Below are 23,168 nucleotides of genomic sequence, written 5' to 3' on the forward strand. Positions count from 1 at the left end.
GGCCACCACACCTTCAAATCGGACCCTGTCGTTCCCTTCCCAACCCTTCGGGCCACCGAGTTTAGCCCGCACGCGCGTTTCCGGAGTGCTCTTTGCTTTCTAGCAATTTCGCAACTCTGGACTCGGCTTCAAGGGCTCTTAGAACTTCATTCTTTTTCTTAGCTATGTGTGTTTGTACAGTTCCAAGCCTGGACACGGGTTGAGTGACCCCTGGTCTGGGGAGGATGGTATGGAGGACGGGAAAGGACAGAAGTCTGTCAGCGGCTGTTAAGCCTTATGTATGAATGGAGTGGAGGTGTTTAAACCCTGGTTGTGCTACTGACCTTCTATACGATCCCAGACAAGTGACATTATCTCTTTGGGCCTCAGTTTCTTTTATAAACTAAGCATTTCCCTCCCGCTTTTGCCTCTCCGGGTTTTTGGAAAGACCTAGTGAGATCACTAATGTAAAGCACCTCCCACCACCACCCCACCACCCCCACACACACATACACACCTGCTCTTAGCAAGTGATCAATATTGTGCACTGTTATTATGAACCTTACCTATTACCCGGAAGGGAGAGTAGGCTTTGCATTGGGATTCTCCAAATAATTTATTTCTCGTTTTATTGTTTACTTCCTTCACTTTCCTCTTAGTCGCAGCTCAGTAGTAATATCACCTCCTCCTGGAAACCCTCCCTGGCCCCCAGTCTTTCCAGATCTCAGGACTCCCCAGCTTCCCCCCCCCCCCGCCCATTTTGTGTTATCGCTGTCAGGGATGGGTGTGGTGGTGTGGTATGTCTTGCCGCGGGAGTGGGCGGGGAAGCCCAGGGCATTCAAGGTCACTGCTCTGCCTCCAGCACTGCCCCAGGGGATGGTTGCTAAGTGAAAGGATGAAAGTCTTCGTGCAGCAGGTAGATGACACACATCTGAGAGCCAACACAAAGGCAGGAAGGAACCTTAGAGAACATCTTACCCAGTCCACTTCTCTTCCCATATAATAAAGGTAGTGAGAACGATTCTCTAAAATTGTAGGCGCAGTCTAGGGATGAAATGAATATACTCACTAAGTCCACCAGACATGAGGCAGACTGAGATTTGCTGGCCTCTTTCTCAAAAGTGCAAAATTAGGGGCGCCTGGGTGGCTCAGTCGGTTGAGCATCCAACTTCAGCTGAGGGCATGATCTGACGGTTCATGGCTTTGAGCCCTACATCAGGCTCTCTGCTGTCAGCACAGAGTCTGCTTGGAGCCTCTGTCCACCCCTCCCCCTGCCCCTTCCCTGCTTGTGCTCGCTCTCTCTCCCAAAAATAAATAAACACTAAAAACATAAATTAATTAATTAATTAATTAATTAATTAATAACAGTGCAAAACTACGTGTGTAATCTGTAATTGAGGACCACAGAAAGCCCAGGCAAGTGAAGGGCTTTGAAACTTAATCTTCTCTAGCTTCATGTAACCCCATCTTTGCTTTTTTTTTTTTTTTTAAATTTTTTTTTCTTCAACATTTTTTATTTTTATTTTTTTATTTTTGGGACAGAGAGAGACAGAGCATGAACGGGGGAGGGGCAGAGAGAGAGGGAGACACAGAATCGGAAACAGGCTCCAGGCTCCGAGCCATCAGCCCAGAGCCTGACGCGGGGCTCGAACTCACGGACCGCGAGATCGTGACCTGGCTGAAGTCGGACGCTTAACCGACTGCGCCACCCAGGCGCCCCGAACCCCATCTTTGCTTTTAACTCTAGATATAAAAGCTCCAGTCGGCCCTCCTGTCTCATAAACTGCAGGGGCGCCTGGCTGGCTCAGTCGGTTAAGCGTCCGACTTCGGCTCAGGTCACGATCTCGTGGTCCGTGAGTTCGAGCCCCGCGTCGGGCTCTGCGCTGACCGCTCAGAGCCTGGAGCCTGTTTCCGATTCTGTGTCTCCCTCTCTCTCTCTGACCCTCCCCCGTTCATGCTCTGTCTCTCTCTGTCTCAAAAATAAATAAACGTTAAAAAAAAAATAATAATAATAAACTGCAGAGTCCCGATCTGTCGGAGCTTGAGGGTCAGTGAGCTAGACTGTGACCTTAGGACCCCTGCAAAGCCCTCCCCCATTTCTGTTGAATGACCAGAAAAGTTCTTCCATTTCTATTAACTGCTAATTGAATCACCGCCCAGGGCCACTCTGCACTCCACTAGGGGGCGCCCAACACCAACCAGAGGCCGTGATTTCAGGTTCTAAGGGAGAAGAGAGCTGGAGCCCTGAACGTTTGGGTCCTGAGGAAAACGGGCTGGAGGTCCAGACTCCTGAGTCCCAGGGAGAAGAAGTCTGGGGACCCAGACTCCTGCGTTGGGAGGCAAGAGGAGTCTAGGGGCCTGGACTCTGGGGTCCTAGGGCAGTGCGACTGGGGTGGAGGCCTGAGAAAGGAAGGAGGAATCTAGGAAGGGCACCAGGATTGGTTGGAAGCAGAACTGGCCTGGGCAGTCGTTTGGTTTGGCTTGAGTCCGTGGGAAACAAGTGGACAGAGCAGGGATTGTTCCTCTAGGGTTCCCCCTCCCCATCACCCCCTGGGTTTGGCAGCCTCAGCTCTTCCCAGGCCCTGGGGACTTGGGGGCATTTCCCACAATCCCTCCCCAAGGCCCCTGTTTTCTACTAGACTCACAGCTGCCCATCCTCAGGACCTGGGAAAACGGCCCCAAGAGCACTGAAAGACTGGCTGGAGGTTAATGCCAAGCAGATTAGGAGAAACAGAGGCCCTGGATCCTCGGAGGCCAGCAGCCCCACCCCTGAGACTTGGGGGCCCCGGACCACCCTCTACTTCCTGAGGACCCAGAAGTCCAGACCCCCAGCCTTCTGCCCAGGAGCCCCAGCGCTGTCCTCTCTGACTGTACTATCTCTGCTCTTGTACACCCTGGGCTTTTTGCCTACAATTCCCCCACTGCCCAGATACCATTTCCCAACCACTGACTGCCCCGCGGGGACCTGGGGGCCAAGCCAGCACCCTCCTCCCCGCCCCCCACTTCCCGGCATCAACAGCCCCAAACCACTGCACTGTGATGCATCCCCCCGTGACCAGCCCAGCCAGGATGCCCTCCCCTACCCCAGGGGCCTGCTCCCAGGTCCGGATCTCCTCACTTCTTCTTTTCTTCATCGCACATAATGTTACTTGAAGTCATCTCCTTTGGTCGTCGTCCTCCTCCTCTGCTTCCTCCCTACTTCTCACCACCAGCCTCTCTGTTTGTGGCTTCAAGACGGAATAGAGCTCCTGACCCTGAGCGGGAGCTCAGGAAATGATATCGCTTATTGCTAATAAGGAGAGGGCAGCTAACAAAACATACCACAAAGCCATCATCACTCAAGCTGAGTGGAATTGGGCCAGGACCCAATGAATAGCTTTTGGAAAGACCACACAGGGCAGGACTCTCTGTCTTTCCCCTGTAGTGTCTCCTGAGCCTAGCAGGGTCTCAATAAATACTTGTGGGACAAGTGTGTAGGAATTGTCACAGGGCATGGCTTTTACGGATCCATTCTCTTGGGTCCCAGACAAGCTGGGGGCTGACTTCCTATGCTCAGCAGTGACGTCTGGGCACCAGTCTCCCCCTGTCTTAGGACCATGGGACACCTCACTGTGATGCACACTTAAAACATCAGCCCAGGGGCGCCTGGGTGGCTCAGTGGGTTGAGCGTCTGACTCCAGCTCAGGTCATGATCCCACAGCTCTGTGAGTTCGAGCCCCGCATCGGGCTCTGTGCTGACGGCTTGGAGCCTGCTTTGGATTCTGGGTCTCCCTCTCTCTCTGCCCCTAACCCACTTGCATTCTGTCTCTGTCTCTCTCAAAAATAAATACACATTAAAAAATAAATAATAAATAAATAAATAAAACATCAGCCCAGGGCCTAGAGACTGCCAGAGGCCACAGCAGGTTAGCGATGTTCATGGTCGTTTTACATGTGAGAAAGCCAGACCTTGGTGAAGGACAGTCTCTAATGTTGTTGTGACGATCCAATGTTATTATTCACCTCTTTATCCCCAATGATCGAGTTAGGGCTACATACGTCCAATGGGCACTCGATAAGTATTGGATGGACTGAATCAGTCCTGCTATCTTGGCCCTCTAAGGTCTTCGAAAAGCAACCACATGGAAGAAAATAAATGTTTGTTTGTTTTAATTTATTTATAAGAAGTCAGGCTAGCATTGGGCACAGGATGCCGAGAGCTGCTAAGAAGTGAGGGGTAGGTCGCGGGAGCCGAGGAGTCATGGGGTCTGGGCTCTCCCCTCCCCCACGGTCGGGGCCCAGCTGCTATGGGTCTCCCGTCAGCATAGAAAGTATCTGGTCAGTGAGAATCCCTGTGTAAATTCTCACAGCTGCTGTGCTTGTGCTGTACATGTCCCTGGGGAGAAAGGACAGAGGCTCTGAGCAGGGAGGAGCCCCGGGTCTTGGGCCCCAGGTCTGAGGGAGGATGAGGCTTGGGGCCCAGAATCATGTGTCCTGTGAGGGATGGTGGCTGGAACCCAAACTCCTGGATCCCCAGGTAGGACAGGGCTGGGATCTCAGAATCCAGGGTTCCGACAGAGCTCAGGGCCCAGACTCCTGGTTCCCCTGGGGGGGGGGGGGGGGGGGGGCGTGGCTTGTGGATACCTGATTTTCTCATCCACAGCGGTCAGATATGTCTTCTCGTATAGGTCCTGGGCGGCCGCTTTGGCCGAGCCCCAGTAGCCGTAGAGTGATTCCTGCATCTGGGACAGCAGGGTGGGGCCCGTGGCTTCGTCTTGCCGGGCCATGTCGTCCCCCTGGACCTCTGCAGAGGGAGGGTGTCTTAGGAGAGCTGAGGAACCAGCAGCAGGGGAGAATGAGGCAGGGACGGAGGGAGGGGGACAGGGGTAGGACCAGGCGAGAACTGGGCTGGGAAGATGCTTGGGGGTCATCCCATCCCCCTCACACACCCTCCGCCCCCTGCCGACCACACTCACCGCATTTCAATACCAGAAGGACAAGAAGCAGAACCAGGAGGCATCGGGTGCCCATGGCGTCAGAAGACCTGGAACACTGAGGAGGCCGTGGGACAGGGCCCCTGGTGCCGTCTAGTCCTGGGGTCACCCCCCCCCTCCCCGGAAACTCCAGGGGGAGAGGCTGGCTTCCCTGCCCCTCCACCTCCCCAGCTGAGTTCCAGGTGCTAATGCATTGGCTTGGGGCTCATCGTCTAACATTTTATGATTCTGCTCCTGATCTTAACACCTTAATTCTAACATCCCCTCATTCACTCAGGAAGCACCTACTGTGTACCGAACACAGTTCTGGGGCCCAGCTGTGAACACAGCAACAGCCCTGCCTGTCTACGAAGCCATTGTGAGAGAGATACACGATCAACAATATTAACTGAGTAAAATACACCGGCGGGTCGTATGGTGGGGAGTACTCTGGAGGGGGGAGGGTGTGTCACAGAGCCTGGGAAAGCCTTAGCAGAGGGTGACATTTATGCCGAGACCCAGTCTGCGGGGTCCCGGGCTCAGTTAAGAACCCACCACTGGGGGTGCCTAGGTGGCTCTGTCCGTCCGTTGGGCGTCCGACTTCGACCTAGGTCATGATCTTGAGTTGGAGCCCCGTGTCGGGCTCTGTGCTGACAGCTCGGAGCCTGGAGCCTGCTTCGGATTCTGTGTTCCGACCCCCCCCCCCGGTCCCTCCCCCCTGCACACTCTGTCTCTTTCTCGCGAAAATAAATAAACATTTAAAAAAATGTAAAACAATTTTTTTTTTTTAAATTTTTTTTTTTCAACGTTTATTTTATTTTTTGGGACAGAGAGAGACAGAGCATGAACGGGGGAGGGACAGAGAGAGAGGGAGACACAGAATCGGAAACAGGCTCCAGGCTCTGAGCCATCAGCCCAGAGCCTGACGCGGGGCTCGAACTCACAGACCGTGAGATCGTGACCTGGCTGAAGTCGGACGCTTAACCGACTGCGCCACCCAGGCGCCCCAATTTTTTTTTTTAATAAAAAAAAGAACCCACCACTGGATGAGTATGTTTCTGATGCCCTGGGGCCCTGTTCTACATGCAATTCCATCTGTCTTCACCCCAACCCTATGACAGAGGCTCTCGGCTCTGAGGCACACGGTTCCCAGGCCCTGTTGTCATTTGCGATTTGGAGATAAGGTGGAGGTCAGACCCCGAGGGACATCAGCAGGGGGAAACAGTCTATGATTCTAAATTCTGTGATCCCAACAGAGGAATCCAACGAATGTCGTGACTCTTGCGGTTTCTGATTTAATCACCTCTGCCCCCTCCCCGCTGACCCTTCCCCTTTTCCATTTTTCCATTTCGGGCCCTCTCTTACCCGACTCTGGCAGGCTGTCCTCACCGACTCCACGCGTGCAGAGAAGGTCTTTATAGCTCTTGGGACCCACCTCCCCTCCACAGCCACCACCCCCACCTTGTCCCCTAGGCCAAAGTCCTAGCCAACAGGACCGCTGAGGGGGTGGGGTGGGGCAGAGAGGGCAGTGACATCATCCCCGAGGTCAAGCCAGAGGGAGCTAACCCCCACCCCCCGCAAGGTTCTCTCCCGGGAGATACAGGGGGCTAGGTGGGTGCTGTGGAGAGGTTGGGGGTCCTTGGGGTTCGACCAGAAAAGGGGTCTGGGGTTTCCCCCACATAGGAAGCAAAGGCATAGGGGTCTCTGTGGGGACCTCCTGACCCCGCCTGCACTCCAGCCTTCACCTTCCATCCCAAACTGAGTTGCCCGATGTCTCCTGCCCCCCCACATTCCCACAGTGGTGGGTCTCAGGGCTGGGGGAAGGGATCATCCCCCCCCGACTCTTTCCCCTCAGGGCCCCCCTCACTGTCCCTCCCTTGCCAGGTGTCCCTTCCTCTACTCGTTAACTGCTGGGGGTGGTCACGCTGGGGACAGATTAAGACAGGGACACAGAGAAGCATTTCTTTATTGTGGAGGCTGTAAACACTTTAATTCTTGTCTCCATCCCTGCACAGAAGCTGGGGGCACAGGCTGTGGGCCTTGTTCAGGAGGCTGTCCCTGGAGCTGCGGAGCCAGGCCTGGGTGCGGAGCCTCAGATCCTTCAGGTGGTCTTCATAGTAGGCCTGCACAAAGCCCTGGAAGGCCTCGGGTCCCCTGCAGAGGAGGGACAAAACCGTGAGACCCCGGCAACTCCCAAGACTTCCGCCCCCTCATCCCCCCTCCCTCCGGCCTTACCCCACTCAGAGCCCAAGAGTGCGGGCCCTGCCCTCTTCCCCTCTCTGACCCGGGTTCTCCCGCTGACCCAGGGGTCTAGACTCTCAGCCTCGCCCCCCTCAGACCCAGGAGTCCAGGCCCCAAGCCCTGCTGCACACACTCACCAGAACCACCGCCACTTCTCTCTGGTCCTGGTCACCAATGTCTTCACCTTGTCCTTCATCAGGCTCCAAGGACTATCCACCAGCTCCGGAGGCATACTCGGGGTTGCTGCAGGCACTTCTTGCTGGCATGCTAGGTGGGACCGGAGGGTAACATGGGTAGGCTGGGACCCAAGAATCCTTCCTCCTCCCTTCCCCTCCATGCTGGCCGTCACTATCGCTCCCGGTGGCCCAAGGGGGACCCCTTGACATCACTCCTGGTCTTCACCTTTTCTGTCCCTTTGATCACTTGTCCCCCTTTGAGCCATCCGTCGATTCCTTGTCCCCCTCCGTGCCCACGGTCCCTCCTGTCACCCCTCTGTCTGCCTGTGGCTTTTCCCCCTCGGTTTGCAGCCCCACCTCTTTGACTCCTGTCCCCCTCTCGAGGCCTCCTTTACTGCCCGATCTTGCTGCCCCCTCAGTTCTCCTGTGACCCCCCCCCGCCCCCCCCCCCCCCCCCCCCCCGCCACGCTGTCCTAACCACCTCCGCATGCAGTGGAGGGAGAGCTCAGAGGACTTTCCAGCCCTAGGGAAGGAGGTTGGCAGGGCTGCGTCGTGCGTTCCTCCCCGGGGCCGGGGTCGTGCCTCGGAGGGCACTTTACGTCCTTGCACACACCTCCCTGCGCGGCGATCACGCCCCCCGGGCGAAGCCTCACCTACAGATCCCAGGCGTCACACGGGGCGCACAGGCGCACGCATGCGCAGAGGCACCCATGGGCCCAGCAGTGTGCTCAAGCCAACGGTGCACATCTTCAAAACTCAGTTTCCCCTTCTGCAGAATGGGATAAGGCCAGGATTCCTGGGAGGACTTGGCGCTAACACCGAACACGCATAAGGCACTAGGAATGGCCCCTTGCACATTAGAGGCACTACGTTAAGTGTTACCATTTTAAATGCGCGTGCAAAGCCGAGGCACGCTCGCATGCCAGCGCCTACAGACACCCTCACAGCGTCCACGCGCTCAAATCCTTGGCATAAATACCCCGTAAAGACACACGTGCACACACACATTTCCCACTGTCGTTTGTACCAGCCCCAAGGACACCCCTCGCGCACGGCCCCCGTGGACACGTTCGCCCGGACACGCACACACATCTGCGTGCGTACAACAAAGCCCGCGAGCTCCAGGCCCGCGCGCGTCTACAAACCTGCGTGCCGTCCGGACCGTCACACTCACACCTCGCACGACTGCAGGGTCCCCGCGCCCGCCCATCCCTTCCTTCCTCACCCACGACACAGGCCAAGACCAGAATGCAGAAGCAGAGGGAGGGCAGGGCCTGGGGCCTGCGTCCAGGAACCAACATTTCTGGGGGCTCTGCTCCTCTGTTCTTCTGCGCTCAGCTCTCCAGGCTGGGGGAGGGGGAGACTACGCTGAGCAGAGCCCTCCCCTGGCTGCCTCCCCACGCCCCTTGGCAGGGACTTCAGAGAGAGGGGCCCAGGTGACAGTGACAAGCAGAGGCCTCACCCGCCCCTGCTGGCCTCCCTCCTTCCTCCCCTCCCAGCACTTTGGCCTGACCGGGGAAGACAGCCGGCTCTTTGGCCTCTGACGCTGACTGGTGTTCAAATCCTGGCTCCACCTCACCAGCTGGCCCCTCTTTCTGGCCTCAGTTTCCTGCTCTGAAAAATGGGCCCACAGTCCATACTCCAGGCAGGGCTTTAAATGGAATGAAATGCTGCAAGGAGAGGTCTTAACAAGGAGCCCGGCAACGGAGGTGCTCACGGACCATGGCTATTTATGATTACTTCTTTCATATTGAAGACCCTTGGGCACTGGGCTCTAGGCCAGACACACTCTCCCCGTATGATCTGGGCAATTCCCAGATCTTCTCTGGGCCTCACTGTTTTCATCTGTAAAATGGGGATGGTAAGAAGCGCCTGCCTCCTAGAGTCCGTGTGAAGGCTGCGTGAGGCTCTGTGAGAGAAAGTTCCAGGTGCACATAGTAGGAGGGTGTCAATGTCAGGTTCAGGCCCAATACTAGGCAGAAAGAAAATGAGCAAAAGGAAGAAAGAAAGAAAGGAAAGAGACAAGGAAAGAAGACATAGAAAGAAAGAAAGAAAGAAGAGAGAGAAGGAGGAGAGAGGAAGGAAGGAACGAAGAAAGGAAATGAGCCTTTATCTCTCAGAGGACCCAGCCATAACTCAGGGCACACAGCCTGGCCAGGGGACCATGGACTGGATTCTTTGGTCCAGGGTTGCCGAGTAAAATATAGGATGCCCATGTGAATTCAGATAAATAATAAGTTTTTCTTTTGATATAAGTATGTCCCATGCAATATTGGGGAATTATACTAGAAATTATTTGTTACTTATCTGAAATTCAAATCTAACCAGGAGCCTGTCCTTTTTTTAAAACATTTTTTTAAGGTTTATTTATTTTGAGAGGGAGGGGGAGAGAGCATGTATGCAGGGGAGTGGCAGAGAGAGGGAGAGAGAGAGAGAGAATCCCACAGGCTCTGCTCTATCATCACAAAGCCCGATGTGGGGCTCGATCTCACGAACTGCAAGATCGTGACCTGAGCCGAAACCAGGAGTTGGTTGCTTAACTGACTGAGCTACCCAGGCGCCCCCGGGGAGGCTATATTTTTATGCGGTGAATCTGACAACCCCCCCCCCCACCACCGCTTGGCCACAACCCGAACAAGTAGACAGTAGCCCACCCCCCCCCCCCCCGGCCTCACCTTTATGCACAGTGTCAGTGACCCAAGGTCAACTAAGGTTTGGAAGCAGATGACCTGACAATGTGCCAGCAGGTCAATAATCACCTAATACTGTGTCACAGTGTCTATGTCATTGCCATCACTTCATCTCATCACGTGGACATCCTCTCCTCTCACATCATCACAAGAAGGGTGAGCGCAGTACGATAAGATATGGGGGAGAGAGAGAGACCACGCTCACATAACTTTTATTACGGTGTATTATTTGTTTTTCTTTTCTTTTTCTTTTCTTTTTTTTTTTAATTTTTCTATTTATTTTTGAGACAGAGAGAGACAGAGCATGAGCAGGGGAGGGGCAGAGAGAGGGGGAGACACAGAATCCGAAGCGGGCTCCAGGCTCTGAGCTGTCAGCCCAGAGCCCGACGCGGGGCTCGAACCCACGAACCGTGAGATCGTGACCTGAGCCGAAGTCCGACGCTCGACCGACTGAGCCACCCAGGCGCCTCTGTAATTGTTTTTCTTTATCATTAGTGTTGCTGTTCATCTCTTACTGTCTGATTTTAAAAGTTAAACTGCACCATAGGGGTGCCCCGATAGGAAAAATCAGTGTATCTAGGGCTTGGCACTCACTGTCTGTGGTTTCAAGTGTCCACTGGGGGTCTTGGAGTGCATCCCCCACAGATAAGGGGCGACACTGTACAGCTTGGTCCTGACCCAGCGGCTTCCAGCAGAACGGGCTCTGGCACGCAGCAGGTGCACAACGAACGTGCCCAGCAGTTCCTCACTAACAGAATCACAAAATAAAACCTCCGGGACGGGCGCGTGGGCGGCTCGGTCCGGCTCCCCAGTTCCGCTCAGGTCGTGATCTCACAGCTCGCGGGTTGGAGCCCCACCTGGGGCTCTGTGCTGCTGACAGTGCGGAGCCTGCTGGGGATTCTCTCTCTCTCTCTCTCTCTCTCTCTCTCTCTCTCTCTCTCTCTCTCCTCCTCCTCCTCCCTGACTTGTGCTCTCTCTCTCAAAATAAATACAGAAATAAACATTAAAACACATACACACACCTCCTTGAATTTCTGTTTGGGATGTTGAGAAAGTTCCAGGGATGGAGGGTGCAACTTAATGTACCCCTAAAATGGCTAAAATGGTAAATTGTATGTGAGGTATTTGACCATGAGAAAAAAGGAAAAAAGAAAAACTCACCATGTCTTGTGTTACAAGAAGCACGAGGTGGGGGTTCAGAGCCTTGCTCTTCATCCTCCCTGCTGTGTGACCCGGTGCGAGTTGCTTAACCTCTCTGGGCCGGTTGCTTCATCCATGACTGGGAATCATGGACTACCTATCCCAGAGAGTAGAGGAGACCGTTTATGTAAATTACCACGAGAGGCACCAGAGGTGCTCAGTCAAGGTCAGTGGCTGTTGATTAAGCCTGTGTTTTTCTGAGCACACGCTAGGCACCAGGGGCCACAGCAGGGCTTTGGCACCTTAACTCGTTGATGTAACACAACAGAGCTCTGAGGTGGGCACCTTTATCGTTCCCATTTTACAGATGAGGAAACTGAGGCTTGGGGGCGTGGGAGGGGAGTCCACTTACCAATGGCTCCTCGAACAGCAAGGGGTGCATTTGAACCCGGCTCTCTCAGATCTAGCCAAGCCAGGACATGCCCCGACGCACCTCCCCCACCTGAGTCCCGGAGGCCAAGAGGGTGGTTGGAGCAGGGCTGGCAGCAGGGTGGGTCTGGGGGAGGTCTCTGACCCCTGCCCCAGGTCCAAGGTCAGTGTGGGCTGTTTGCTGTTTGCAATGTTTGTCCATCCTGGGGACAGGAACAGGCTGAAGGTCGTTCAGGGGGGACCTCAGAGTCAGCTCAATAACAACTGGGAGTGGGGTGATGGGCGCAGAGACGGAGGTCACAAGAGGGAGCGGGTTTGGGAGTGCCAGGCCCCGTGAGCCCACAGGGCAGAGAGCACCTCTGAGCCTGCAGTAACGTGTCCAAGAGACCCCCAGACCCCAAAATCACTCTCCCCCAGTCCAGACCCCATCCCCTCCCTCCTCAATCCCCTAACCCGCCTCCCTTCCAGCACTCCTAAGTGCTCACCTCCTGCTTCTGTGCCTCCGGGTTCTGGCAGGGAAGCCCGGGGCAGAAAAGAGGTTGAAACGTCCCCTCTCCGTTATCTCTTCTTTCTGCCTTCCGTCCGGGAAATTCTCCTTTCGTTAATTTTTAAAAACGGGGATATTCGCAAACCGTAAAACTCGCCCTCTTCAAGGGTGCGATTCGATGTTTTCTAGTACGTTTGCCGAGTTGTGCAACCATCACCGCCCTCCGATTCCAGAACATTTTCATCACCCCGAAAGGAAACTTCCATTCCCATTAGCCCATTAGGGTCACTTCCATTGCCTTCTCCCCCCCCCCCCCCCGGCCCAGCAGGGGGCAACGACTGCCGAGGGACCTTCTGTTTCTGTGGGTTTCCCTATCCCGGGCATCCTGGGAAGGGAAACGTACACTACGTGGTCTTTTGCGTGGTGTGTGACGGCGCTTCCTTCCTTTTTCTGGCAGAATAATATTCACCGCACGGATACACATCTACACACGCCATGTGGATTTGCTTATCCGTTTCTCAGTTGATGGGCATTTGGGGTGTTGCAGTGGAAACACCACTGCCGTGACCATCCGCGCGTACGTTTTTGCGTGAACCTGTGTGCGGTTCCCCCGGGTGGATAGACGCCCAGTAATGGGATCGCCGGGAGCTCTGTTGCACGCTTTGAGGAACCGCCAAAGTGTTCTCCAAAATGGCTCTGCTCATTCGCTTTTGGACCCAGTTTTTCATTCACGTGGCTCCTGGCGAGCATACATGGGGACGAAAGTTGTGCGGCTTCTCACGCTGTTCCCCGGTTCTCGCTGACTACTTCCGGATTGTCTTCTGGGTTGCAGGTGCTGTGTCGCCTCCTCCAGGGAGCCCTCCCGGACTAGCTACCCCAAGCCAGGTGCCCACTGGAGTCCCCCATCCTTGCCCTGCCCGCTGGGTGGGCCACCTCCGCCCCCCCCCCCCCCCCCCCGAGGGTGGAGTGTGAATGCTCCTACACACATGCTTGGGGCTCTCTGAGTGTTTTTTGTTGTTCTTGTTGTTTGTTTTTTGTTTTGGTGTGATCAGGGCTATTTGCTCTCTGAGGTCCTGAAGGTTAAGTTTGTAAACCTGAGAACAAACATATTGGCTCTAAATACAAAGTGTAACAAGAGGGGCGCCTGAGTGACTCAATCAGTTGAGCGGCCCGTTTCTGCTCAGGTCACGTTCTTGTGGTTGGTGAGTTCAAGCCCCGCATCGGGCTCTCTGCTGTCAGCACAGAGCCTGCTCCGGGTCCTTCCCTCGTGAAAAAAAATAAAACGTAAAAAGAAAATCTTAAAATTAGAATGAATGAAGGGCGCCTGGGTGGCTCAGTCTGTTAAGCGTCTGGCTCTTGGTTTCGGCCCAGGTCATGATCTCATGGTTCATGAGTTTGAGCCCCATGTCAGGTTCTGCACTGACAGCACAGAGCCTGCTTGGGATTCTGTCTCTCCCCCTCTCTTGGCCCATCCCCTGTTCTCTCTCTCAAAATAAATAAAGTAAAAAGAAGAAGAAGGAGAAGGAGAAGCATTGTTGGGGCTCTCACTGTGCTCCAGGTACTGTCCTGGGCACTCGGGGGGCACTGCAGGAGACAAGACCGCCTCTGTGAACTTGACTTCCAGCAGTGGGAGACACAGGCAGTAAACAAGTAACCAAAGAGACATATATTAGAGGGTGGCAAATACTGGAAAGACAGGCAGATAAGGAGGTTGCAGGGCGGTGGGAGAGCAGTCTGGGGGGACCACAATGGGGACACGGGTGTTGAACAGACACCTGAAGAAGAAGAGGAGTGAGCCAGGCAGATAGCTGGACATCTGCGGGAAGAACGTTCCAGGCAGGGTGGGCAGCAAGTGCAAAGGCCCTGGGGTAGGAGCCTGCCCGGTGTGTTGGATGAGGCTGAGGAGTTGCACACGAGGGAGGGGAAAAAGCCGTAGGGGTGACCTGGCCAGGTAGTGAAAGGCTGACAGACTCTCATAAGATCTTTTGAGTTTTCCTCTGAGGGTGGTGAGAGGGTTCTGAGTGGAGGAAGGGTGTGATGTGACTTGTGTTCTAACAGGATCCCTCTGGCTTCTGAGTGGGAAGAGAGTATAAGGAGCTTGGAGGGCTGATTAGGGCAGGGGGAAATGGTGCATTAAGTACAGAGGGTTATATGTATTTCCCACCTTTAAAAAAAAAAAGTGGGGAAAAAATGTTTAAATGTTTATTTCTGAGAGAGAGAGTGCATGAGCAGGGGAGGGGCAGAGAGAGAAGGAGACACAGACTCCGAAGCAGGCTCCGGGCTCCGAACTGTCAGCACAGAGCCCGACGCGGGGCTCGAACTCATGAATTGTGAGATCGTGACCTGAGCTGAAGTCGGACGCTTAACCGACTGAGCCACCCAGGCGTCCCTAAAAAAAAATTTTTTTTAATGTTTATTTACTTTGAGAGAGACAGCATGAGCAGCTGAGGGGCAGAGAGAGAGAGAGAGAGGGAGACACAGAATCGGAAGCAGGCTCCAGGCTCCGAGCTATCAGCACAGAGCCCAACGCGGGGCTCGAACTCACTGACTGCAAGATTATGATCTGAGCCAAAGTCAGACTGTCGACTGACTGAGCCACTCAGGCGCACCCCCCGCCCCCGCAACCTTTTTTTTTTTTTTTTTTAGATTTTATTTTTAAGTCATCTTTATACCCAGTATGGGGCTTGAACTCACAACCTTGAGATCAAGAGTCACAAGTTCCACATACTGAGCCAGCCAGGCGCCCCTATCTCCCACCTTTGTTCTCCATCCTCTGTCCTGTCCTCCATCCTCCATGAGCATCCCCGGACGTGCTTGGAGTTGTCCTCAGACATAAAAGAGGTCAAACACACAAGGCCGTTCCACGTGTGTGTGTTCGAATTTTACGTCAATGACACCACCCTATGCATGTTCTGTTTCTTTTCCACTCGGCGCTATACTGTTACATCTCTCCAAACGGTTTCCTGAACATCTAGCTGGTTCTTTCTGTGGCTGCATGGGGTTCCACGTTTTATTTTTTCAACCCCCACACTGCCCCCGCCGGTGATGGACTGCTAGGCTGCTTCTGTAGTGAACGTCCTCATCCATCTTCCCAGATGTTTCTCTGGTCCCCGCACGGTGCCAGATTGGGGACCGCTGGGACGCGGGGCACCCAAATACTTAACGTCACTAGAAACTTACAGGATGCTCTTCATAAGAGTGATCCAGTCCACACTCCTGAAGAGAGTGTGCTGGGTTTTTTTAATTTTTTTTTTTTAAATTTTTTTTTCAACGTTTTTTATTTATTTTTGGGACAGAGAGAGACAGAGCATGAACGGGGGAGGGGCAGAGAGAGAGGGAGACACAGAATCGGAAGCAGGCTCCAGGCTCCGAGCCATCAGCCCAGAGCCTGACGCGGGGCTCGAACTCACAGACCGCGAGATCGTGACCTGGCTGAAGTCGGACGCTTAACCGACTGCGCCACCCAGGCGCCCCAATTTTTTTATTTTTCAATGTTTATTTTTGAGAGAGAGAGAGAGAGAGAGAGAGAGAAACAGAGCTCAAGCGGGGGAGGGGCAGAGAGAGAGGGAGACACAGAATCCGAAGCAGGCACCAGGCTCTGAGCTGTCTGCACAGAGCCCGACGAGGGGCTGAAACTCACGAACTGTGAGATCATGACCTGAGCCGAATCGGACTCTTAAGCGACTGAGCCACCCGGGCGCCCCAAGAATGTGCTTCTTCTCGGGTACCCATATCCTCACCGGCACCTGGCATTTTCCAATCTTCTGCTTTCGGCCAGGTGACTGGAAGCAGACTGCTGTCTTTGGTGGCTTTCATCTAATTGCCCCTGAGTCTGAGCCTCTCTTCAAAAGCGGAGGGGCCACTCACTCCATGAACTGCTTGCTGTCCGTCTTCTCTGTCCCTGTGCCTTTCTAACCTGAGAGCTCTGGGGGGGGGGGGGGGACAGGGGTTGGGGGTTGGGGGTTGGGGATGGGGTGGGGTGGCGGTTTTCAGGAAAATGCTTAAAAAATAAATTGGCTCCGGGGCGCCTGGGTGGCTCAGTCGGTTGAGTGTCCGGCTTCGGCTCAGGTCATGATCTCGCGGTTTGTGGGTTCCAGCCCCGCGTCAGGCTCTGTGCTGACAGCTCAGCCTGGAGAGGGATGTGGGTGTGCTTTAATATGCTGGGGTTGAGCAAATAGGGCTCACAGCCAGGTGTGTGTGTGTGTGTGTGTGAGTGAGTGGGTGCCAGGTGTGTGTGTGTGTGTGTGTGTGTGTGTGTGTGTGAGTGAGTGGGTGTGGGTGTGGTTGTAGCCGGTGAGTCTGGCAGGGTGACTCAGGAACAGGGAAAGTGAAGTAAGAATGTGGTCCTGGGACTGCCCCCCACCCCCCAGGCGACATTCAAATCCCAGCTCTACCCATTTGTGGCTGTGTAACATCACATAATTGACTTTAGACTTCTGTGCCTCAGTTTCTTCTTGTTTAGGTTTTTTGTTTGTTTTTTTTTTTTTCCAGATTGAGAATAATTATGCCACCAAGTATTATGGAACCCATGTACCAGGCCCAGTCCTGTGCTGAACTATGCCTGGGGACAGCAGTGATGGGGCATACGGTCCAGCAGGGGAGACAGACCCATCACCAGACAGTGATGACCCAGAGTGGGCAGGACTGGGTTGGAGATGCTTGATCCAGCATGGGGGTTAAGGAGGGCTTCCTGGAGGAGGGGGCATCAAAGTTTCCTTGGAGGGTGTGGATTGTGTTGATCTTTTTCAGGGCTCTAGCCTATGTCCTCCCTTTGCTCCCTTCCACATCCCTATTTCCCATTTTAAGTGTAATAAACACCTCTTGTGTGCATGGTGATGAACCAACCTGGGGTCCCTCGTTTTGGGCAGCCCAGTCAGGGAAGACTATGGCACAGCAGTAGCCTCAGGTTGGGGTCCAACCCAGCTCTCCCCTTCCCGACAAGTGACTTCACCTCTCTGCACTTCATAACTTTTTTTTTTCCTAATGTTTATTTATTTTTGAGAGAGAGAAAGAGAGAGAGAGAGTGCGAGCACAAGCGGAGGAGGGGCAGAGAGAGAGGGGGGACAGAAAATCTGAAGCAGGCTCTGTGCCGACAGCAGATAGCAGGATTGGGGGCTCGAACTCACAAACCATGAGATCATGACCAGAGCCGCAGTCGGACGCTTAACCGACAGAGCCACCCAGGCGCCCACCCCTCTGGGTTTCAATGCCCTCATGGAATTAACAGGGCCCAGATCCCAAGGTACTCACGAGGATTCTTTTGGGATCGTGAAGTTCAAAGTCCTCAGCACAGGACAAGTAGAGAATTGCTCCATACATGTGAATCCTAGCCTCTCTCCCCAAAAGGCGCAACCCCTACCCTGTCCCATAGCCTTCTGCCTCCCAGCAAGGAAGCACTCAGAATTCTCTACGGTATTTTTATTGGAGGGTGGGGGTCGATATGGACATCACTAAGTCCTCCTGCCGAGAGCCGGGGTATGGGAAATTTCGGAGCCCCGTCCTGGGGCACAGCCCAGAGGACAGAGGCAGCTCTCCTGGTATTCAGAGCAGGGGAATTCTGAAATTTTTGAGCCTCTCAGCAAAGGAGGTCATCAATTTCCTGTAGGGGAGAGAGGGAGAGCAAGAGAGGTCATTGTGTTTCGTCTCCCCTCAGGAAGCCCCAATCCTGCCCCTTACCTGACTCCCTATCTCCTCCTTCCCCCAAAGAAACAGCATAGCTCCCACATCTGTGAGACTGGGCAGAACCTTGGGGTGGGTGGCCCAAGGTCGGGGTTTCAGTTTTCCAGATGGATCAGAGCCCTTTGAAGTCAGAACGCTTCACCCTGGCCTAGCTGTCAAGGCTTGCTGTCTCTTGCTATGGAGCACACTCTTTCCTAGCTTTCTTCTCCTTACTTATTCAAGGGCACTCTTCAGAGCCTCCTTATCTTTGCCCAGGATGTTCCCCTTGCCTGGAATGCCAGTCTCTCCTTGATTATGTACGTGTCTTCCTGGCTCAGGGCCTTTGTAGTCACAGGGGAACATTGTTCCCATGTTTCTAGGCCTGGCTGGATTTTCCTAATCATTCAGATCTCTCGCTCTCTTTTTTTTTTTTTTTTTTTTTTTTTTTTTAAGTAAGACAGCCAAGTGCCCCATGAAGCGGTAACACTTTACTTTTTTTTTTTTTTTAATGTTTATTTATATTTGAGAGAAAGAAACAAAAGTTGAGTAGGGGAGAGGCAAAGAGACAGAGCCTGAAGCAGGATCCAGGATCTGAGCTGTGAGCACAGGGTCCGCCGCGGGGCTCGAACTCACCAACCGTGAGGTCATGGCCTGAGCTGATGTGGGACACTCAACCGACTGAGCCACCCAGGCGCCCTAGCACTAAGACTTTACATTGAGATCTGAAAAAGGAGGACCTGGCTGGCTCCAGTCAGTGGAGCATTCGACTCTTGATTTCCTGATCTCGGGGTCATGAGTTCGAGCCCCATGTTGGGCATCACGCTTACTTAAAAAAATAAAGTGTCTCCACTTCAAAGGGGACCCAATAGGGGCACCTGGGTGGCTCAGTCAGTTCGCGTCTGACTTTGGCTCAGGTCATGATCTCACAGTCTGTGGGTTCGAGCCCCACATCGGGCTCTGTGCTGACAGCTTGGAGCCTGGAGCCTGCTTCAGATTCTGTGTCTCCTTCTCTCTCTGCCCCTCCCCTGCTCGTGCTCTGTCTCTGTCTCAAAAATAAATTAAAAAACATTAAAAAATTAAAAAAAAAGGGGGGACCCAATAACCAAATCTACAAAAGCCCCTCCCCAGTCTCTGGTTGTCTGTAAGCCTACCCTGTTTAATGTCATCTCGGTGCTTAGCTCTGTTTGGGCTAATCTCCTGGAAATTCACTGGTTTTACAGTCTGTTCCCTGTGGGCTGGGACTTTATCTTATTCACCACGATTATTCCCCACATTGGAACAGTCCTGGACACTTAGCCCAATAACTATTTGTTCCTGAATGAATGATTCTCTAAGTCACCGGATGGAGTCAGTATTGGTTAAACGGTGTATTGAGCATTTACAATGTGCCAGGCACTACGCAAATCCCCTCCATTTTAAATTCTTGGAAAAAGGCTCAAGATCTACTCCCGAGATCACACTGAGAGTAGTGAGTCTTGGCTGGCCTGTGGACCCAGGTCCGACTGATTCCCAAGCTTGGTCTTAACACCACCACGCAGCACCATTTCTACAGTGTGGTCTAGATGGGAGTCGGCAACCTGTCCCCCCACATCTGAGTACTCTGTGAGCCAGCTGTGACCACGGGGGAAGCTGTCAGCCGCTCCAAGCCTCAGTTTCCCCACTCTGCTAATCGACAGACCCAGCCCTCCCAAGCCCTGGGAAGATTCCTAACCGGGTCGCCTCAGGAATGCTCTCGAAGGTGTCCTTCAGGTTGTTACCAAACTCCTTCAGCGAATTGGGGATGTTCCTGAAGGTGCTGGCGACATCTGGGGCCCCCTGGGCCGGGGCTGGACCTGTCCAGAGATACGCAGGGGTACAAAAATTTCAGTATTGGGAGCCCTTAGGATGGGATACCAGAGATGAGAGAGGAGCTACTGTACTTGAAAGTGATTCTTGGAGGTCGTGGTGCTAGAATCGGAAGGAACGGAGTGGGGAGCGGGGGCGGGGGGGGGGGGGCGGGGGGCGGGTACCAACGCGACCAGATGGAGCTCAAGCTGCTGGCTGGGTATTCGCTTACTCTCAGCACAGCCTCCTCCCCCGCCCCTTTCCAGACTGTAAACGCGGGACAACCAATGGTGGAGGGGCGAGTGCATACATCATCGGTTGCTAGGGCTTCCCGGACAGACTTGCCCGACGCTGGACCGCCCCTCAGAGAGCCCTCACCCATCTTTGCAGGGGTCGGGTGTGGGGGTGTCGGTGAGACATAGGAAAACCAGGGCACCGAACGGGCCGCTGCGCTCCCAAGGGACCTCTAAGTTTGGGCCCCAGGCCCGTGTCCAACTTCGGGCTTCCGAATCTCAAACTCCCAGATTCTCCTATCCCACTTTTACCTTCCAAAACCATCAACACAACCACCACCAAAACCGGGAGCCACAGGATGAGCCTCATGGCTGGACCGAAGGGGCGCTCTGGAAGCAGAAGCAGGGGTGGGAGTGATCGGTGACACCCCTCCTCCCTCCCCGAAGTTCCTTCCACCCCCTTTGTAGTGCTCTTGGAAGGGCATCCCTCCCAGGCGCTGAGCACCAACCTGGATCCGTGGAGCCACAGCAACGAGGGGATGGGAGGTCCCGGCCGGGCCCAGGCCTTTATCGGGCTGGGGAGGGGGAGGCGGAGGGGGCGGGGAAGGTTAAGCCCTCCCCTTCAGCCTCCTATCCCGTCCTGTGCCCACCTACCTTTTCCTCTTCTGCCCCTGGCTGCTGGTGGCGGGCGGGGCAGGTGCGGCCTAGGCACACCCCTTAGGGACAGTGCCTCTTGCTGTTAAGCACCTGCACCTCCGAATCTCCCTGACGGTTGGTGGATCTCAGCCCCACAACAGGGGACTGCCTATAGTCTCCACCCCCCGCCCCCCAAGCCATCTTCCCTCTGGGGTTTCTCCTGCGTAACACCTTTCTTCAGGCCTCAGGGCTTGTCTCAGTCACTCAGTCACTCTGTAACTCCATTCGCTGTAACTCCCCAGGCCTCCTCCTCTTCCACCGCCCCTCCCTTCCCAGCAAGTCCCTTCAGCGCCAGCAACTGGGGTCACCCAGTCTGCCCCCACATTCCTACTCCCATGCTCCCATGCCACCTGCAGTCTTTCTTTCAGACTAGCCCTCAAGCCCCCCCCCCCCCCCCCCCCCATCTCCCTGCATCCGGGAGCATCCCAGACTTCGGACTTCCGTGGATGTGTCCTGGGGTCTTAGTCCCACAGCCCCCAATCTCTTCTGGGAAGGGGTCTTTTCAGCCAGTCTAAACTGCAAAGCTTCAGCTTCAAGGATCCCAGTGTGTGTGCTTCCATCCATTCCCCCAGACCCCTCCTTTCCCTCTGCCGACCCTCCCCCCCCACACTCCCCAGGCCTCCACGCCCCCTGGTAAACACTCCATCTGCCCTGACTCACCCCCTCGGGCCCCTCCTGGCACGAAGCACTCCCCCCCTCGCCTCCCCTCCCACCACATCCGTCCCTCAGGGCTGGAGTCCAGTGTTTCCCCCACCCCCTTCCCCTGGCTGCCTTTGACCGCCAGTGATCCCTGGCAGCTGTGGGGAGGGCGGCCCTGGCCTCAGACTCGAGGTTGGCTGGCCTTGTGCCCCCACAACCACGTGTCAGCTTGGGGGTGGCGGGGGGACGGTTGTGAAAGGGATGCACAGACATGACCCTGGCAGGATTGCGACAACCCCCTGGCCAGCTCAGTGCCTCCAGTCCCTGTCAGCCCCCCAGCTGTCTCCCCAGACATCTGCTTCCCCTGTGAGCCTAGCATTCTCCAGACATCCACCCAAGGGTCTGCTTCCCTTCCTTCCCCATCCCACCGGAATAGAACACCAGCTTTGCTTTTCCAAGTCCCATCCTCAACCCAGCTCAGGGCCTTCCGTTTACAGATGGGGAAACCGAGGCACAGCCAAGCACATTCAATGGCTCAGCAAGGGGCTAAGGGGGGCGGCGGGGTGTTTCCTTGTCCCTCCCCTTTCCGGACTCCTGGGTGTCGCCCTGGATCTCTGTGGGGATCAGCCTCCGCCCCCACAGCACCCCCTGCCAGCCTCTGTTCCCCCAAACTTCTTTAGTCCCTGTGCTACCTCTAGACCTGACTGCTCTCTTCGTCCATGAGAATTCAAGATTCAGCTCTTCGAGGGGAAGAACATGGCTGATGCCAGCCCCCGCATTGACATCTGTGGTTCAGAGGGCTCGGCCCCAGCTCCAGGGCATACCGTGAATCAGCACGCTTGGCTGGGACTAGGTCCCCTGCCTCTGAGCCCACTGACCCCTCTCCTCCTCACCAAGCCTGGGGTGAGTCATCTGGGGGGGGGTGGGGAGGAGAGCCTGCCTCCCCAAGGGCGCTGGGGGCAGCTGGCAAAAGCCAGGAGCGAAGAGTGTGCACCAGCCACACGGAGGAGCGCAGGCTGGGCCCGGGAGTTACCAAGCTCAAGTCCTGGCCTGTCCCCTGGGCTGGGAACCCTGCTCCCCTCGTCTGGGAATTGAGGGGGTGGGGGAGAGAACGCCAGCAGCAGGGGCTCCAGGCTCCAGTCCTCACTGCTCTGAGTGTCCACTCCCACCCGCTCCCCACCGCGGACTCCAGGACTCTACCGGGCAGGGCAGACCCTCGTGAGGGTGGGCGGGATGGGCAGCTTCCTTCTCTCGAGCTGGGACCGGCACCCAGTAAGCTTGTTGAGATAGATGAGAAGTCAGCAGCACAGCCGGGGGACAGAAAGGAGGCGGATGCGGGCAGGGGGCAGGCACACAGCTCAGATGAAGAGACCTGCTGACCCAGAGGGAACGAGGGGCCCAAGTACAACAGAATGGTGGAGAGGACACACCCCAGATGGAGGGAGAAGGGAAACAAGAAAACAGGCGGCAGGGGTGGGGGGTGGGAAGAAACTGGAGGAGGAAGAGATAAAAGATAGAGGTGGAGGAAAACAGGAAGCCAGAAGAATGAGGCTTCTCAGCCTGGACAGGCCAGGAGGCCAGGAGAGGGCAGGAGGCAGAATTAGGTGAAACAGGGGAGCAACAGGGGCGCCTGGGTGGCTCAGTAGGTTGAGCGTCTGACTCTTTGATTTCGGCTCAGGTCATGATCTCACCATCGTGAGATTGAGCCCCCCGTCGGGGTCTGCACTGTCAGCACGGAGCCAGCTCGGGATTGTCTCTTTCCCTCTCTCTCTCTCTCAAATAAATAAACTTAAAACAAAAAAAAAAGTTAAGGGGTGCCTGCGTGGCACAGTGGATTAAGAGTCTGATTCTTGATCTTGGCTCAGGTCATTTCATGGTTTGTGAGTTCGAGCCCTGCGCTGGGTCTAGGGATTGTTTAAAATCTTAGGGGCACCTGGGTGGCTCGGTCGGTTGAGCGTCCGACTTCGGCTCAGGTCATGATCTCGAGGTCCGTGAGTTCGAGCCCCCCGTCGGGCTCTGTGCTG

At 55.0% G+C, this 23,168-nt stretch overlaps 3 protein-coding genes across 7 annotated transcripts; all 3 read right to left on the bottom strand.

Annotated features, from left to right (window-relative positions):
• Window positions 1-4,115: 4,115 nt before the first annotated feature.
• APOC2 (apolipoprotein C2) lies at window positions 4,116-5,060 on the bottom strand. Its single transcript, XM_058706823.1, has 3 exons — window positions 4,935-5,060; window positions 4,603-4,762; window positions 4,116-4,354 (listed from the first exon to the last, which is right to left on the bottom strand). Exons 1-3 carry the CDS (start codon window positions 4,987-4,989, stop codon window positions 4,264-4,266), a joined length of 306 nt encoding a protein of 101 aa, XP_058562806.1. The 5' UTR covers window positions 4,990-5,060; the 3' UTR covers window positions 4,116-4,263.
• A 1,819-nt stretch (window positions 5,061-6,879) lies between these two features.
• APOC4 (apolipoprotein C4) lies at window positions 6,880-12,370 on the bottom strand. Of its 5 annotated transcripts, XM_058707412.1 has the most exons (5): window positions 12,093-12,370; window positions 11,200-11,335; window positions 9,070-9,193; window positions 7,310-7,439; window positions 6,880-7,085 (listed from the first exon to the last, which is right to left on the bottom strand). In XM_058707412.1, the coding sequence occupies exons 2-5, from the start codon at window positions 11,251-11,253 to the stop codon at window positions 6,920-6,922; spliced, it is 474 nt and encodes a 157-aa protein (XP_058563395.1). In that variant the 5' UTR covers window positions 11,254-11,335; window positions 12,093-12,370; the 3' UTR covers window positions 6,880-6,919. The 5 variants fall into 5 exon arrangements, with proteins under 5 accessions (XP_058563395.1, XP_058563396.1, XP_058563399.1 ...); XM_058707413.1 differs by lacking the exon at window positions 12,093-12,370 and having other exon boundaries at window positions 9,070-9,257; window positions 11,200-11,312; XM_058707416.1 differs by lacking the exon at window positions 12,093-12,370 and having other exon boundaries at window positions 9,066-9,257; window positions 11,200-11,312.
• A 5,127-nt stretch (window positions 12,371-17,497) lies between these two features.
• Window positions 17,498-20,254, bottom strand: APOC1 (apolipoprotein C1). The gene is made up of 3 exons (XM_058707524.1): window positions 20,122-20,254; window positions 19,464-19,584; window positions 17,498-17,693 (listed from the first exon to the last, which is right to left on the bottom strand). The coding sequence occupies exons 1-3, from the start codon at window positions 20,177-20,179 to the stop codon at window positions 17,636-17,638; spliced, it is 237 nt and encodes a 78-aa protein (XP_058563507.1). The 5' UTR covers window positions 20,180-20,254; the 3' UTR covers window positions 17,498-17,635.
• Window positions 20,255-23,168: the final 2,914 nt, after the last annotated feature.

The sequence above is a fragment of the Neofelis nebulosa genome, chromosome 17 (assembly GCF_028018385.1).
Source record: "Neofelis nebulosa isolate mNeoNeb1 chromosome 17, mNeoNeb1.pri, whole genome shotgun sequence".
NCBI classification, from domain to species: Eukaryota; Metazoa; Chordata; class Mammalia; order Carnivora; family Felidae; genus Neofelis; species Neofelis nebulosa.